This window comes from Callospermophilus lateralis, chromosome 6 (genome assembly GCF_048772815.1).
Source record: "Callospermophilus lateralis isolate mCalLat2 chromosome 6, mCalLat2.hap1, whole genome shotgun sequence".
NCBI classification, from domain to species: domain Eukaryota; kingdom Metazoa; phylum Chordata; class Mammalia; order Rodentia; family Sciuridae; genus Callospermophilus; species Callospermophilus lateralis.
The window spans coordinates 73,186,151-73,202,559 of NC_135310.1; the positions used below are offsets into that span (position 1 = coordinate 73,186,151).

Sequence of the window (16,409 nt, forward strand, 5' to 3'; positions counted from 1 at the left end):
TGTGTGATGGGCAGTTGCTTTCTGTTGGAACTATTAACATTGCCTGAAATTCACCGGACACAGAGTCCTAGGAAAAAATCTCAAGGTCAGAGCATAAAGAACCCATTGTATCAAAGCAACCCTGACCCAAAGACATAGATGCGGGGAGAAACTACACTCCAGGTGTGCAGTTGCTAGTGTTCAAGGGACCCCACAGATCTCAGTAGTCTCCTCGTCTCTTGAACTTCTCTGGATTTCTTGGTTGACAATCATACAATCTTGTGATGGCCCTTCCCTGGTTGACCTACTTGCATTGTTACTCAGTAATTAGCTTTTTATTATTTGTACCTCTTCTACAAAACTAAATCATAGATCTCTTGAGCACAGGGCTGAGTGATGTACTTGTCCATCCCTCACAGTGGTTAGAGGCAGGATGGCCAACTCCCCACCAACTTCTTCTATAACCTTGTATGTATTCCTTTACTTCCCTGCCTCTTAGTTCCCTGAGGTACAAAACAGAGGCCATGTTTTGTACATGACTGCCTTGAAGGCACAGCTAGGCACCAGGAGATGCTTGGTTAAAGGTAATTGGTACTCACCAGACAAAGCCCTGCACCTAGAAGGTGAACAGAATTTTGTAGAACTGAGTGTGACAACACAGAATTTAAACTACTGTAGAAGAAAAGCTAGTTATGGGCTCTTGAAATTTCATGCTAAGGACAGCATTTCCTCTGCCCTTAGGCTTGAGTGACAGTTGACAAACCAGTCTCTTTTTTTAATTTATTGTTTTTTAAATTAACATGTTAAATTGTGTATATTTAGCATGTATGACATAATGTTTTGAAGTGTGTATACACTGTGGAATGGATGAATCTAGCTAACTAAAAAATGCATTACCTCACATAATTACCATTTTGTGGTGAGAACACATCCATTCTCTTAACATTTTTCAGGAATACAACATGTGCTGCTTGGCATGCACCAGGCCCTTGTCCAATCCCCAGCACCACCAATAAAAAAAGAAAGAATACAGTCTATTACTAGTCACCATGCTATACACAGTCTCTTAAATTTACTCTTCTGCCTAATTGTAATTATGTATCCTATGACCAACATCTCCCCAATTCCTCCTATGCCCTAACCAACCCAGTCCCATTTTTCTTTCTACTTCTATGAAATCAACATTTTTAGACTCCACATTTAAGTGAAATCATGCACACTTGTCTTTCTGTGCCAGCTTGTATCACTTGACATAATGTCCTCCAGGTTTATCTCTGTTGTTACAGGTCACAGAATTCCCTTCCTTTTATGGACAAATAGTATTCCATTGTGTGTATGTACTGCATTTTCTTAGTCTATTAATCTGTTGATAGACACACTCCATAACTTGGGTATTGTAAATAATACTGTAATAAACAGAAGAGTGCAGATATCTCTTCGACATTCTCATTTTACTTCCTTCAGATGTATACCCAATAGTGAGATGTTTATATAGTAGTTCTATTTTTAGTTTTTGAAGACCCTCCATACTGTTTTTATAATGACTGTCCTGAATTACATTCCCACCAACAGTATATAAAGGTTTTCCTTGTCCACAGCTTCACCAGCACTTATTAACTTTTCCTTTTGATAGTAGTATTTCCACCAAGAATAAAGTGATATCTCATTGTGATTTCAATTTTTCTTTTCCAGATGCTTAATAATGTTGAACTTTTTTTAAATAAAGCTTTTGGGCATTTGTATGTCTATTTTTATTTTTATTTTTGGTGGGGGCGGGGATTTCCATTTGGGTCTTTTGCCCATTTTTAATTGGGTTGTTTTCTTGTTTGAGTTCCTTATATATTTTGGATATTAACTGCTTATCGAATGTATTGTTGGTAAATATTTTTCCAATTCCATAGATGGTCTCTTCACTCTGGTGATTGTTTCCTTTGCTGTTCAGAAGCTTCTTATTTTGATGTAATTGTATTTGTCTATTTTTGCTTTTATTACCTCATATCCAGAAATATGAGGCAACATATTTGAAGACATGTCTGAAGAATTATAGCCCAATGTCATGAAAACTTAACCCCATGCTTTCTTCTACTAATTTCATAGTTTTGGGTCTTACATTTGATTTTTGTATTTGTCCATTTAAGTTTGATTTTGTATTTGGTTTGAGATAAGATGTACTTTCATCTTACATGTGGATGTTCAGTTTTCCCAACACCATTTATTGAAGAGGTCATTTTCCCCCACTGTTGTTTTTAACACTTTTGTCAAAAGTCATCTATCTATAAATGCATGGATTTATTTATGGGCCCTCTATTCTGTCCCACTGGTCTGTATTTCTATTTATGCAAGTACATGCTATTTTGATTACTACAGCTTTATTTAGTATATTTGAAGTCAGATAATATAATGCCTCCTACTGTGTTCTTTTTGCTGTAGATTTCTTTGGCTATTTCAGTATCTTTTGTGATTTCATACAGTTTTGGTTTTTTGTTGTTTTGTTGTTGTTGTTGTTGTTGTTTACAGCAGGGTCTTTCTGTGTCACCAGGCTGACCTCAACCTTCTGGGTTCAAGTTATTCTCCTGCCTCAGCCTCCCAAGTAGATGAGACTATAGGCACACAGAACCATGCCTGCTTCTCCATACAATTCCAATATTTTTTTCTAGTTCTTTAAATAATGGCATTGATATTTGAATATGGAATGCATTGAACCTGTAGATCACTTTGCATAGAATGGACATTATAACAATATTAATTTTTCTATTCCATGAATTCAGGATATCCTTTGATTTATTTTGTCCACAATTTCTTTCATTTTTTTTATAGTTTTCATTGTAGAGATTTTTATCCTTGGTTAAATTTATTCCTAAGTATTTTTGTAATTATTGTGAATAGGATTATTTTTTTACTTCTTTTTCAGATAATTCACTATTTGTGTATAGAAACACTGCTTATTTTTATATGCTGATTTTGTATTCCATAACCTAACTAAACTTGTTCATCTGTTTAATTTTTTGTTTTCTAAATATAAGATGTCATCTATGAATAGGAACAATTTCACTTCTACCCTTCTTGCCTTTTATTTATTTATTTTACCTAGTTGTTCTGGCAATGACGGGCAGCATCCTTGTATTCTTCCAAACCAATTTATTCATGACTCTTTAATGATCGTGTGATGATCATTTTAAACCCAGTGACCTAAGGAGTGTCATCAATTTGCAATGTAAGGATTTTGCTCATTGGTATCCTCAGCCCAATCCAAGCATTCAAGCATCAGCTCTACCCTGTGTGAGAGCTTCTTGCAGCCATGTGGCAGGTGGCTTCTTTGTTAGTTTTCTTGAAAAGAGGCCCCAACCCCTCCCCCAGTAGGGGATAGTTTTAAGATTTACTGAGCCCAACAACATAAAAATAAATAAAAAGCAGTGATGAGGGCGGGTATATGAGAAGGACCAGATGAAAAGTATAAATAGCATTAAGATCAATTTCCCACATTTCCCATATAGAGAGCACATTTGCCAGAGCTCAAGATGTGTATTATCACTCAGCAACTGGCAAATGCCTAAGAGTGTAGTGGAAGAGGCTTACTTCTGGGGGAGTCAATTTTGCCTTGATTCTGCTGTTGCTGTCTATAGTGGAGCTGTTGCAGTGAAAGAAATTGGCTGTGCAGCATTCTTATCTCCTTCTTTAGTGACCTATATATACACACTTGCTTGAGGTATTACATATACCCTTTTAAGGTTTCTAAGAGAAATACACATAAAACAAATACAATAGGTACTACATTTGCTGAAACTATTACCATATCAGTTTAATAGGACTTAAAAATGTAGGTCAGATGAGCTGCACTTTACTACTGGTACTATGGGACAAGACAAAGAAGGACTCTCACCTGCCTTTGATTGGTTGATTGGTTTGGTTAATTGGTATACATGATGCTTTGCTCCAAAACTAACTTAGGACAACACCCACCCACCAGACTGTGTTGTCACCTTCTATAGTTACGTTAGGTGCACAGTTAGACTTATGGCATATTCAGTAACATACAAGCTTTTACCAAACACGTATCATGTTAGAGACTCTGTTTAGGTTAGACGCAGTGTTAGAGAAATGGAGGAGCTTATTACCATCATATGATAAAAACAGATATAAGTACCAGTAAAGGGAAACAGCACTGATTACCCATGTAGAACTATAGTGTGGGTCTAGCAGACATGGATTTTTGTTTGCTTGTTTTTAATAAGTCCCAAATATCTTGGGACTTATTATCTGACAGAGAATTTTTTTAAGTTTGGAATTTTATTTAAGTACTTCCAAAATATTAAAATTTAAAATCCCATTCAGTATGGATCTAAAAAATTTCCCTTACTGGAAGGAATGCAGTGATATAGGATTGATGCTCCCTGGAGAATCCTGCACACGTCCTCACTCCGACCACAGGAGGTGGGAAGACAGTGCCATTCATTCTCTCTAAAAGAACTGAAGAGGGCTCCCAGAGGAGGCAATGTCCAAGTTGAATTTTGAAAAATGGATACAGGTCCTTGCAACAGTTTGTTTCTGTATGCTATAGTGAGTTTAATTCATACAGAAGTCAGATCCAAAGCTTACCAGTCTGTCTTTCTCTGCATTCATTCCCCCAGCTGAAATTTTTGATCACTGCTACTAAACCTTCCAGCAAGAGCCCAAGATTGCTGTTTTCATTTTATTTGTACACATGATTTGTAGACCTGCCTCTCCTTCTTAGGGGATCAGCAGTGCTTGCAGGAACCTAGAGGATGTGTAGTGTCACAGACAGGGTAAGATCACCTACCCTGAACACCAGAAACTTTAATTCATTCCGTCTGAAAGAACAGTGAACGTTAGGCAACATATTTTTAATTGTATAAGTCATTGTGTGTGCAGATGTGAGTGTACCAGCTGTACATAAGTACCACATTTTCAATCTGTGTAAAATATAATGGATAAGCAGCAAATGACAGTAGGCTTAGCCCCTGATGATTTACAAGGCAAGAAGGCAGCTGCCTGGTGAAGCTGCTACTAATAATTAGGGAAGGCATAGTCTGTGTCCTGTGCCACTCAGCAGCTCCAACCATTGAAATGACAGCCAGTTTGCTTAGCTCTCTAACCCCCATTCTTTGTGGGCCAGGAGTTAATTTCTTGTTGAGAACATTGCTTTTGATTGTCATCATCTCCGCTATCATTATAACATCAGGTGTGACATGATGATTGAAAATCCCAAGTAGAAACCATGATGGATGAGCAAGATAGGAGTTGTTTTTAATGTTTCTTTTAACATTGTTAGTGAGGGAAAAACTATTTTTGAAACCCCATGGACTGAGTTTTTAACAGGGCCCTGTTGCCAGTTCTGTGGTTGACAAGAAAATGATAATGCTTTCTTTGGCTCGAGTGAGCTGCAAGAAGTGTCACAGCACTCCCTCCTTGTGGAGAACAGTTCTCAACAGGACTGATTGGGAGGGAAATTAATAGGCTTCCCATTGTTCCATGCATTTTTGCCAGGATATTTCATTAGTGTAAACACTGAACCCGTTGTCATCTTGTTCAGCCACTTGACCCTGGTGATTTTCAATTCTGCTTGTGCCGTGATGAAGTACAGCAGTGGCATGCACGAGACAGGCACTAATTATTGGAAGCAGAATCATTGCTGACCCAGTACGAGATTAACTGCTCCTTTGCAGTCTTTATTGTGGGATATTAGCAGTGTCTGGTTATCTTGCTTCAGTTGAGGGATTCAGGACAATAGCAGTGCTGATGGTAATGTTGGCAATTTCCCTGTTTGTTTTGCAGGTCACTGCCAGGGGCTTTGGGCCGCTGTTACAGTTTGCCTACACTGCCAAGCTGTTACTCAGCAGAGAAAACATCCGCGAGGTCATCCGCTGTGCTGAGTTCCTGCGCATGCACAACCTGGAGGACTCCTGCTTCAGCTTCCTGCAGACCCAGCTCCTGAACAGCGAGGATGGCCTGTTTGTGTGCCGAAAGGACACAGCGTGCCAGCGCCCACACGAGGACCATGAGAACTCCGCGGGAGAGGAGGAGGAAGAAGAGGAGGAGACGATGGATTCAGAGACAGCCAAGATGGCTTGCCCCAGGGACCAGATGCTTCCAGGCCCCATCAACTTTGAAGCCACTGCCCTCCCAGTAGCAGAGAAAGAAGAGGCCTTGCTACCTGAGTCCGACGTGCCCACGGACACCAAGGGGAGCTCAGAAAAGGATGCACTGACCCAGTACCCTAGATACAAGAAATACCAGCTTGCATGTACCAAGAATGTCTATAATGCATCATCACACAGTACCTCAGGTTTCGCAAGCACATTCAGTGAAGAAAACCCTGGCAACAGCCTCAAGCCAGGGCTTGCCATGGGGCCGATCAAAAGTGAGCCACCCAGCGAAGAGAACGAGGAAGAGAGCATCACGCTCTGCCTGTCGGGAGATGAGTCTGACATCAAGGACAGAGTGGGGGATGTCGAGATGGACCGCAAACAGCCCAGCCCTGCCCCCGCCCCCGCCCCCACCACCCCCACCGGAGCCACCTGCCTGGAGAGATCCAGGAGCGTGTCCTCGCCTTCCTGTTTAAGGTCTCTATTCAGTATAACAAAAGGTGTGGAGTTGTCTGGCCTACCCAGTACATCTCAGCAGCACTTTGCCAGGGGTTCAGCGTGCCCTTTTGACAAGGGGATCACTCAGGGTGACCTTAAAACTGACTACACCCCTTTCACAGGGAATTATGGACAGCCCCAAGTGGGCCAGAAGGATGTGTCCAACTTCACGCTGGGGTCGCCCCTCAGGGGGCCTGGGTTGGAGGCTCTCTGTAAACAGGAGGGAGAGCTGGACCGGAGGAGTGTGATCTTCTCCTCGAGCGCCTGTGACCAAGTGAGCACTTCGGTGCATTCGTATTCTGGGGTGAGCAATTTAGACAAAGACCTCTCCGAGCCGGTGCCAAAGGGTCTGTGGGTGGGAGCTGGCCAGTCCCTCCCCAGCTCACAGGCCTACTCCCACAGCGGGCTGATGGCTGACCACTTGCCAGGAAGGATGCGGCCCAACACCAGCTGCCCGGTGCCAATCAAAGTCTGCCCTCGCTCACCCCCGCTGGAGACCAGGACCAGGACTTCCAGCTCCTGCTCCTCCTATTCCTACGCAGAGGATGGGAGTGGGGGCTCACCCTGCAGCCTCCCTCTCTGCGAGTTCTCCTCCTCACCCTGTTCCCAGGGAGCCAGATTCCTTGCCACGGAACATCAGGAGCAGGGCCTGATGGGAGATGGAATGTACAACCAAGTCCGACCCCAAATTAAATGTGAGCAGTCTTACGGAACCAACTCCAGCGATGAATCTGGATCGTTCTCAGAAGCAGACAGTGAGTCGTGTCCTGTGCAGGACAGGGGCCAGGAGGTAGGGAACCCACATAAATTCAAGCATGTGACCTACTTTCTCGGTCCTTTGGACTTTTCCCTGACCTCACCACCACTCCCTGATTGTTCTTATTTGCCAAGGCTAAAGGTGATAGTAAAGGGACTTCCCCCAAATCCATGGAGGCAGGATACAGTAAGGTGATTCCAAATTAACCACTTTTGCTTTAAAAGGAACTAAGTATTTGCTCTATATTTCAGTACTCAATGAGCAGAAGTAGCTGCTTAGTGAAAAGAGTAAGTCTAATGCATGAAAGTGCGTTCAGGTACTTTGGATCTTCCCCACCCCTCCTCCTCCCTTTCTCCTCTCTCCTCCAACTACTTTGAACGGATACTGTATGTATCACCCTCATTCTTGCTCTTCACTCCCTTCAGTATGAAGGGAAATGTAGATTCTCTTTCAGAATTGATTGATTGAAACTAGATAGATCAACACAAAACAAGTGCTCTCCCAGTACCTTGTATGTTTTTCTTGTCAACAGAAGACCCCCAGGGTCATCCTGTGTCCATCACAATGTAGGTGATGGAATGCTGGCCATCCATTCTGGTCCCAGGGTCACTGCACAAGTGCCTTGGTCAGCACAAGTAGCTATATAATGGCTCATTTCTGGAGATCCCACAAAATGAGAAGTCATTTTATGGAGTAGTGGTTGTATGTACCCTGAAAGCAAAGTGCTTTGTAGATAAAAATATCCAAAGCCTCAGTCCATGTCTCACTACTTGTGGTAGAAGAAACAGGGGCAACACCAGTTATATCATGAGCAAGACTCATGTGACTAAGGAGAGAGAAGAATAGGAGCCTCCATAGGTTCCCACAGTGTCCCCTAGATAAATCAAGAGTCTGTGTCATAACCTGGCACTCTCTGCACTGTCTTGCTGCTGACAAGGAACCAGCCTGAGACACACCTGTGCCTCAGATCTGCTTCAGGAGCAGGAGTGAGCAAATCCAGCCAGTGACAAGTCCTACACTCCTGTGTCCAGAAAGCACAGAAGAAAGGAAGTGTGGTCCTCGTGAGGCCAGCATACTGGACTCATCTGCACTTCCTGGGTGTTAGCCTCTGTGGGGCAGCAGATGTTAACCTAACCAGACAGCAGAAATGCCACACGGGGTGAGGTGACTTTTTACAGAGCCACGTGCAGTTTATTCAGCCTCCGCAAGATTGGCAGGCAAGAAGCACTTGAGGTTTGAGTTCAGGCATGTTTTGAAAATAGATTCCAGAGCTCCCTGTGCCAACTGTAGAAATGCCCTGTGGTCACTTCCTCTGCTTTGCTCACTAGCCTGTTCCCTGCTCTACTGTTACTACCTGGCACAAATGGAGAAAGACAGAAAAACAGAGGATTGAATTTAACTAAGAAAATTATAAAGGAAATATGAATAGGAATTATTTCCGTTCCGATGTACCTTATCCCCTTGGGTTTGGGATGTACCCAGTATCCATCCCAGTCAGATGCACAGATGTGTCCTGGCCTCCAGAGGAGTGAGGTTTTGTGGAAACAGGGAAATGTTTGCACTCTCTGTCCTCATTCATTCTTTCCTTCTGACCACAACTTCTGTGGGGTTTGCTTTTTGTCCCCGGAACTGTCAGGCAGTGTACCTGATGCAAAAAGCTCATCACTGGGCTAGGTTCATCCGCGTGACGACTTATCTTGCCCTGTACTCTATGAAAAGAAGACTAATGCCTGTCCTTTTAGAAAAACCCCACCATTCAGCTCTCTGGAGGTTGTGTTTTTATGACGTGTGCATACGTTTTAGGAACTGTCAGTTTCGGATACAGCTCCTTGTGCCCCTGTAATAGTCCAAAAGAGAGCTTATGTCACTTTTTGGAACTCAGCGCCATCAGCAAGAAAGCATGTGTCTTTTCCACATTCAGTCCGCGTCAACATCCATCTTAGAGCCGAAAATACTTACTCAGTTAGAAGGAAGAATTTTTCTTTCAACCTATAGAAAGTCAAGAATAGGACTACCCTCCCCTAAATAAATACCCCTGCTTGTAATTTTTGTTTTTACTTAAATCTGTTGTTGGTTGTGTTAGTCAGTTTTTTGTCACTATGACCAAAATACCTGACAAGAACGACTTGAAGAAGAAAAAGTTCACATTCAAGGCTTATGGTTTCAGAGGTCAGTCTATGATTGGTCAACTCAGTTATTCTGGGCCCTCGGTGAGGCAGAACTTCATGGTGGAAGGGCATGGCAGAGGAAAGCTCATGTTAGGTAGGAAGTGGAGGAATAAGCAGAAGGAGCCAGGGACAAGATACATAATCCCCCAGTGACCAACTTCCGCCAACCAAACCCTACCTGCGTGCATTTACCACCCATTACAGTATTCCTTTTAAATCATTTCTACAGCAAATGGATCAATCCACTGATTAGGCTACAGTCTCTCATAATCTAATCATTTCAGTTCTGAATATACCTGCATTGTCCAATATGACCTTGTGGTGGGTTGGGGGGGGGTGGGCAGGAGGAGACACATTATATCCAAACCATAACATTTTTCATTCCCTAAGTTACAAGAAAAGAGACATTTGCCAAAGCTCTCTGCCATCTCAGGAGTCACACTCAGCCATTCTTGGTAATTTACTTTGTTCAGGGGAGAAATAGTCAAGCTAAACTTTTTCCCAGTTTGACATTTCAGTGTTCCTAGAGTAGAAGAGGTCAGGTTTTCTAAGAACTGACTGTGTCTCAGGGACTTGGCATGACTGCTCCTCTGGGAAGTAATAACATTTTTATAAGGAGTTATTTTGACCTGGTGGAAGTGTTGTCCTCAGGAATATGCTAAAGGCAGTTCCTTTCCCACATGAGTTATAACTTGTTTTTTGGTTTTTAACTGATCCAGAAGCCAGCATCTGTTAGACTTATTCTGCTCTGACTTGCTGTCATATGGGATCCAGGTACTTTCTCTTCAGGTAAACCCCAAGAAGACACCAGAGTCAGAAACCAATTTGGGGTTCCTACATGCAACCCACCACCAGTCTAATACTAAAGGTGTTCCTGCCCAGTCTCTTTTTCTCCACTTTTGTAAGGAGCCAAATGTTAGCTCAAAAGAAAAGGGTCGATATAGCTTATCTTCCATAAGATGTTCTAATTACACCATGTTAAGTAGCTCTCCCATCTCATAAATTTTTAATGTTTTAATTTTTAAATTTATCATCCTTTTTAACTCTTTCCTAGCTTTGAAAAAAACTTAAATTAGCACAATAAAGTTCTTTATCAATTAAATAATTTAAATAATTTTTTGGGGTGCTGTTGATGAAACTCAGAGACTCACACAAGCTAAACATGTGCTCTACCTTAAGCTACACCCGCAACTTTCTTTTTTTAAGTACTAAAATACGGAATACCCAGCCACAAATATACCAAATTTAACAGGATTCCTCTGTGCCTATAATGATATTTATTCACATATTTTAATAGCATTATGCTGTATAATTCTCAGCAACTTCCTTTTCCACATAGCTATCCACTGTGTACATGTCTCTAGTCGATCACATAGTGCCAACATGTGCTTCTCTAATATCCATAGCTCCCATAAGTCATAATTTATTCAGCTATCACCTAGCAACAGATATTTCAATTGCTTCCACTTTCTTCCCCCTTATAAAGATTGCTCCAATAAACATTTTTGTGAACATATTGTTAGTAGTGGTTCTTTTATTTATGTGGGTTGTAGTCTCATAAGTGAGGTAAAGGTTTTACCCTTTTATTTAGACCATCTAATTACCTTGCCAACAAGTTAACAGGTATAGTGATTCAAATACCTTTCAGCAGGTAAGGAGTCTCTATTTCCTCCATTCTTCCCAGTGCTAGTTATCACCAGTCTTTTTAACTTTTCCTTATTTGATGGGTATAAAATGGTGACTGCCAATGAGGTTAACCTCTTGTTTCATGTATATTCACCATTTGTATTTCCTTACCTATGAATTGCCATTTTACATCTTTGCCCATTATTCTTTTGTGGTGTTTAGCTTTAAATCAATTTATAAGACCTTAATCCTGAATATTAGGATTATTATTCCTTTCTCATGGATGTTCCCCTTATTTTCTCCTAGTCTATTTATTATTTATAGTATTTTTTCCATATAGAAAATCTTAAATTTTATCTAGTCAAGGTATCAGGTTTTTTTCTTTTCTTTATGACTTCTGGTTTTGCTATATTCCTTAAGAAGTCAGTTTGTAAATTTTTCTCTTGACAAGGATGAAACAAGTGAACAAGTCATACTATGTAAAAAGTCACAAGCCAGTATGCATAACAAGGTTCTAGTTCCTTTCATAAAATACATATAAGAATACAGAATAACGGGCTGGGGTTTGGCTCAGTAGCAGAGCACTTGCCTCGCATGTGTCAGGCACTGGGTTCGATTCTCAGCACCACATATAAACAAATAAATAAATAAAGGTCCATCTTTTTAAAAAGAATATAGAATAAGATATAGAACCAGTACACAGAATAAGATAAGTTGGAAGCAAGATTTGGGAAAGGGAGTATAGGGAAATTTTCATTTTTGTGTAGGTCTTTAATGTTTGCATTTTTTATGTTTGTATGTATATCTGAACACACACACATGTTTATTTTTTCATGGATTCATAATATCTATACCATAAAATTCACTGGGTTAATCAGCTTTTTATTGCTGTGACAAAATACCTGAGAAAAAAATAAAGAAAAATAGGTTTTTGGCTCATGGTTTCAGAGGTTTCGGTCCATAGGTGCTTGGCCCCATCACTTTGGACTGTGGTAAGGCAGAACATCATGTTGAAAGGGTATAGTTAAGCAGAGCTGCTCACCTAATGGTGGCTAAGAAGCAAAGAGAGAGAGAAGAAAGGACCGGACACAAGATATATTCCTCCAGGATATATCCCCAAGACTTCTTCCAACGAGGCTCCACCACTACAGTTTATACCACCTCCCAATAATCCTTTCAATTATGAACTAATCAGCAGATTGATCTATTAATGAGATCAGTGCCTTCATGATCTGATCACTTCTCAAAAGCCCCACCTCTGGATTTTGCTGCATGTGGACCAAGCCTTCAACACATGAACCTTTGAGGGATATGTCATATCCAAATCAGGACATTCACCCTATTAAAGTGAATAATTCAATAGGTTTTAATATATTTACAATTGTCAGACTTCTCCAAAAAAAGTTTCATCACCCCAAAAGAAAATATTGTAGCCATAAATAGTCACTCCTATCGCCTACTTCCCTCAACCCCAGGCAACCACTAATCTACCTTCAGTCTCAATGGCCTTGTCTGTTCTAGACATTTCATATGAATTGAATCTTACAATATATGGACTTTTGGGTTCAGTACATCATTCCTTTTTATTGCTGAATAATATTCCATCATGTGGATCCATTTTGTTGAGCCATCTGACATTTTGTTGAATCATCACTGGTTGAGAAACTTTGGGTTGTTTACATTTTCTCGCCATTACCAATAATGCTATTATGAGCATTGAGTGTGAGTTTTTCATAGACATGTTTTCAGTTCTTTTCATTGTATATCTAAGAGTGGAATTACTGAATCATATGATAACTCGATATTTAGCCTTTTGAAGAACTACCAGACTGTTTTTCTAAGGCGGTTGTAGCATTTTACGTTCCCACCAGCAGCATCTAAGGGATCTGGTTTCTCCACATCCTCGCCAATACTTACTATTGTATGTCTTTTTTTATTGTAACTCTCTAGTAAATGTGATATGGTATCTCACTATAGTTTACAGGTGTGTTTTTAGAACTTGAAAATTGTAGAGCAGTCACACTTTTCCAAGTAGTAAGCTTCCTAGTAAAACTGTTTTGTACCTAAAGTGTTTGTAATTGTGGATTTAGTTTTGTTTTTGTTTTTTAGAGAGAGAGAATTTTTAATATTTATTTTTTAGTTTTCAGCAGACACAACATCTTTGTTTGTATGAGGTGATCGAACCCGGGCCGCACGCATGCCAGGCGAGCGCGCTACCGCTTGAGCTACATCCCCAGCCCTGTTTTGTTTTGTTTTGTTTTGTTTTAATCACTAGAAAGTAGATTAGCATTAATTAGTTGGACTCGGTTTACTAACATGATTCATGTTGAGGGGATAAAAGTATATGAGAGTGAATGTATGGGGGGCATAGGGAGAGAAAGAGAAAAATTCCCTTCAGAGCAAACACTGAAATGGTACGGAAGAGCCATGTCTTACTAACTCCTCCTACCCAAATGCTGGCTTTGACACACACTTTGTATGTAAAATTTTTACAATCATTTTTGTGGTTTGGTGAATCAGGCATGTTTTTAGAAGTGTCTGTAATTGGTCTGCTTTATAAAAAAAAAAAGACCTTGCAGGGCAGTGTAGAAGTTGGTCATATTTCTAATTGCAACAGTGTTTTCATCTTGTCGAGAACATTCTCAACATCTGGAACTCCAAAGCATACTGTATGCCTAGAAGAAGAAACCAAGTGACAAAGACAGTGGGGGCTGATAGAAATAATAATACTACATGTCAACAGGCAGATCACGTTTTTCAAAGCACTTTCTTCTTCAGTGATCCAATTTTATTCTTTATAGCAACCCTATAGGCTAAGTAGGGTGACTGGTACCTCTCTCTGACTCACAGATCTTCAAAGAGCATTAGGACAGAGAGGGTGACCTGCCTGAAATCACACAGCTCATAAATTTCAACATGAGGATAAAATCCCAGGTATTCCACAATTTGTGCTAGAAACTGGACCACAAGAATAGAGGGTAGAGGGACATTTCTTAGTCGGAAAGGAGATCATATCATTGGCATCTTCTCAGTACTCAGCTGGCTGCCTCTTTCCACCAACCCTAGAATCACCAGTCCAGTGAGCATCTTGCTGCCTCCCCAATAGCTCACCAGGACAAGAGACTTAAAGCGCACAGATTTAAAGGCTTCAAAGAGCTGACTGTACATCAGTGTCTCAGAGTATCTTATTAATATGGCCCTACTACTGCAGCTTCCATTCAACATCTGATAGTGAAACTAAAATTGGAAAAAAAAATATTCAGAAACCACTCTTCCAGTAGGAGTTCTGAAGCAAAGACATGCATGTTTGGGGCTGTCACTCCGAAATCTGCAGCTCGGTCTTCCTTTTCCAGTAACCCTTACCCAGCAAATGAAAAGCACCAGGCAAGTGAAATGTGTGTTCAGAGGCATGGTGAGATGAATGGTGAGATGAAATGGTACCACTAATTGCAACTTCTTTAACAAAATGTGCAGAGCAGCCAGGCACAGGGGTGCACACTTGAAATCCAGGCTACTTGGGAAGCTGAGGCTGGAGGATGAGAGATTTGGAGGCCTGCCTCAGGAGCTTAGCAAGACCTTATCTCAAAATAAAAAGAACTAAGGATGTAGCCCTGTGGTAAAGAACCCCTGGGTTCAATCCCCAGTATGGAAAACAAAAATGCTAAACGAATATCATGCAGAAATCCATGATCCAAGAGAGTTGTCATTTGGGGATGGGAATTTTTTCCTCTCCTTTTGTCTCAAATTTAAATTTTCTGTAAGAAGTTATATTCATGTAAGTTTTAAATTTTTTTTTTTAATGAAGAGAAAGGGGGTTATGACTTTGGCTAAAGAATTCAGGTAGTTGTTGGCAAGCTGTTTGTTGAGAAGGGAATACTGGCATTGGGGGTGGGGGCGGGTCTGGCTGCAGGCTCCCCTATTCAGGCACTCCGTCCAGCCATGCAGACAGCACGAAGGAAGGACATTTAAGATTTCATGCACCATCTTGCTATCCCAGCTTCCTGCCACCCTTTGTCAGCTCCTTAGGCTAGAGGTCCCTGGGCATGCTGCAAGAACCTGACTGCTAAAGAGCTGGAGCCCCTGGAAGATTTAACCCTCCTCTGGACATTGCTTAGGGGAGATAGAGCAAATACCATCCTAAAAACCAATTTCTAATCCCTTTCCTCCTGTGTGTTCCTGAGGGAAGAGAAGAGTCAGCACTTTGCCAGGGCTGGGTAAAATCAACAGTAGCTTATTGTGCAAACCGTGACAGCAGCCTGTAGTGCCCTCTTTGGTCCTTGACTTGCTGACCAGTGGCTGCTCCTGAGTGTCTGAGCTCTTCTCAGAACCAAAGCAGCAGACTCGTGGCTGAGGAGAATCAGCACTGACGAATCCCACACGCATTTCCCCTTTCGTGCTGCCTGCCTGCCTGGAGCCACGTGTGGCTGGCAATATATAATTGGAGGCCCTTCAGACAGGTGTTGGTGATAGTTGGCAGGGCTCTTCTTGTCAGGTTGTCTGTTCTGCACTGTTCATGAGGTCTAGTAAATGAAAACCGAATCACTGATGAGAAGTGAAATTCTGGAAGAATCAGTGGGTGGAGGGCCAGTGAGATGTTAAGCCCTGTTGGGCTTATTTGTGAGGTAGTAATTTTCCCGGAGAAAAAGAGGACAGCCCCAGTCTTCTCCATGTGTTTCAGCTTTCCAAGCCCCAGTGGAATTCATTATTTGACTTTTCTGCCCCCAAGTGGGGAATGCTGGGCACCCAAGAGTCTGTGAGTAGGATATTCTCCAGGCGACCAAAGGACTGATGGCTGCTCCTCATCTCCGGGGAAGATGCCCATTGGCTCCAACTTACCACTCTGAAAGCAATAAAGAGATGTAGTCAGGCTCCCACCGTGGCCCTCCAGGAACAAGTCAGGAGGCCTCCAACTGCTAGTCAGTGAAAGTTCTTCCTTGCCACAGGAGTAACATCTCTAAAAAGACCCAAGAGCGAGGGATTTCTTTTGTTGTTTTGTTTTTCCCACATGGAAGAAAGTCTGTCGTTGACTATTTTCTTTCCCTGTGACCCTTTTTAAAAAGCAGCTTGAGTTGCAACAGCCCTGCTGAAATTTCATACGGCCTTTTGCTTCAAGGACTTTGAAACTAGGATTGTTGATTTTTCCCTTTTCCTGCCAGTCCCGTGTCCTGTCTCCCTTGTGTTTTATATTTACTGTCTAGATGACTTTAAATACAGAAGCTCTTGGTTTGGAAGCCCTTTTGACTTCGCTGTGGCCTGAACTATAGGTATGTTTTCTTT

At 41.5% G+C, this 16,409-nt stretch overlaps 1 protein-coding gene across 1 annotated transcript in view; it reads left to right on the forward strand.

Annotated features, from left to right (window-relative positions):
- Positions 1-16,409, forward strand: part of Bach2 (BACH transcriptional regulator 2) — a 73,279-nt gene that overhangs the window by 47,444 nt on the left and 9,426 nt on the right. Inside the window, exon 2 of the mRNA XM_076859918.2 lies at positions 5,773-7,371. Within this exon, the coding sequence (XP_076716033.1) occupies positions 5,773-7,371 (1,599 nt within the window). The remainder of the gene's footprint in view (positions 1-5,772; positions 7,372-16,409) is intronic.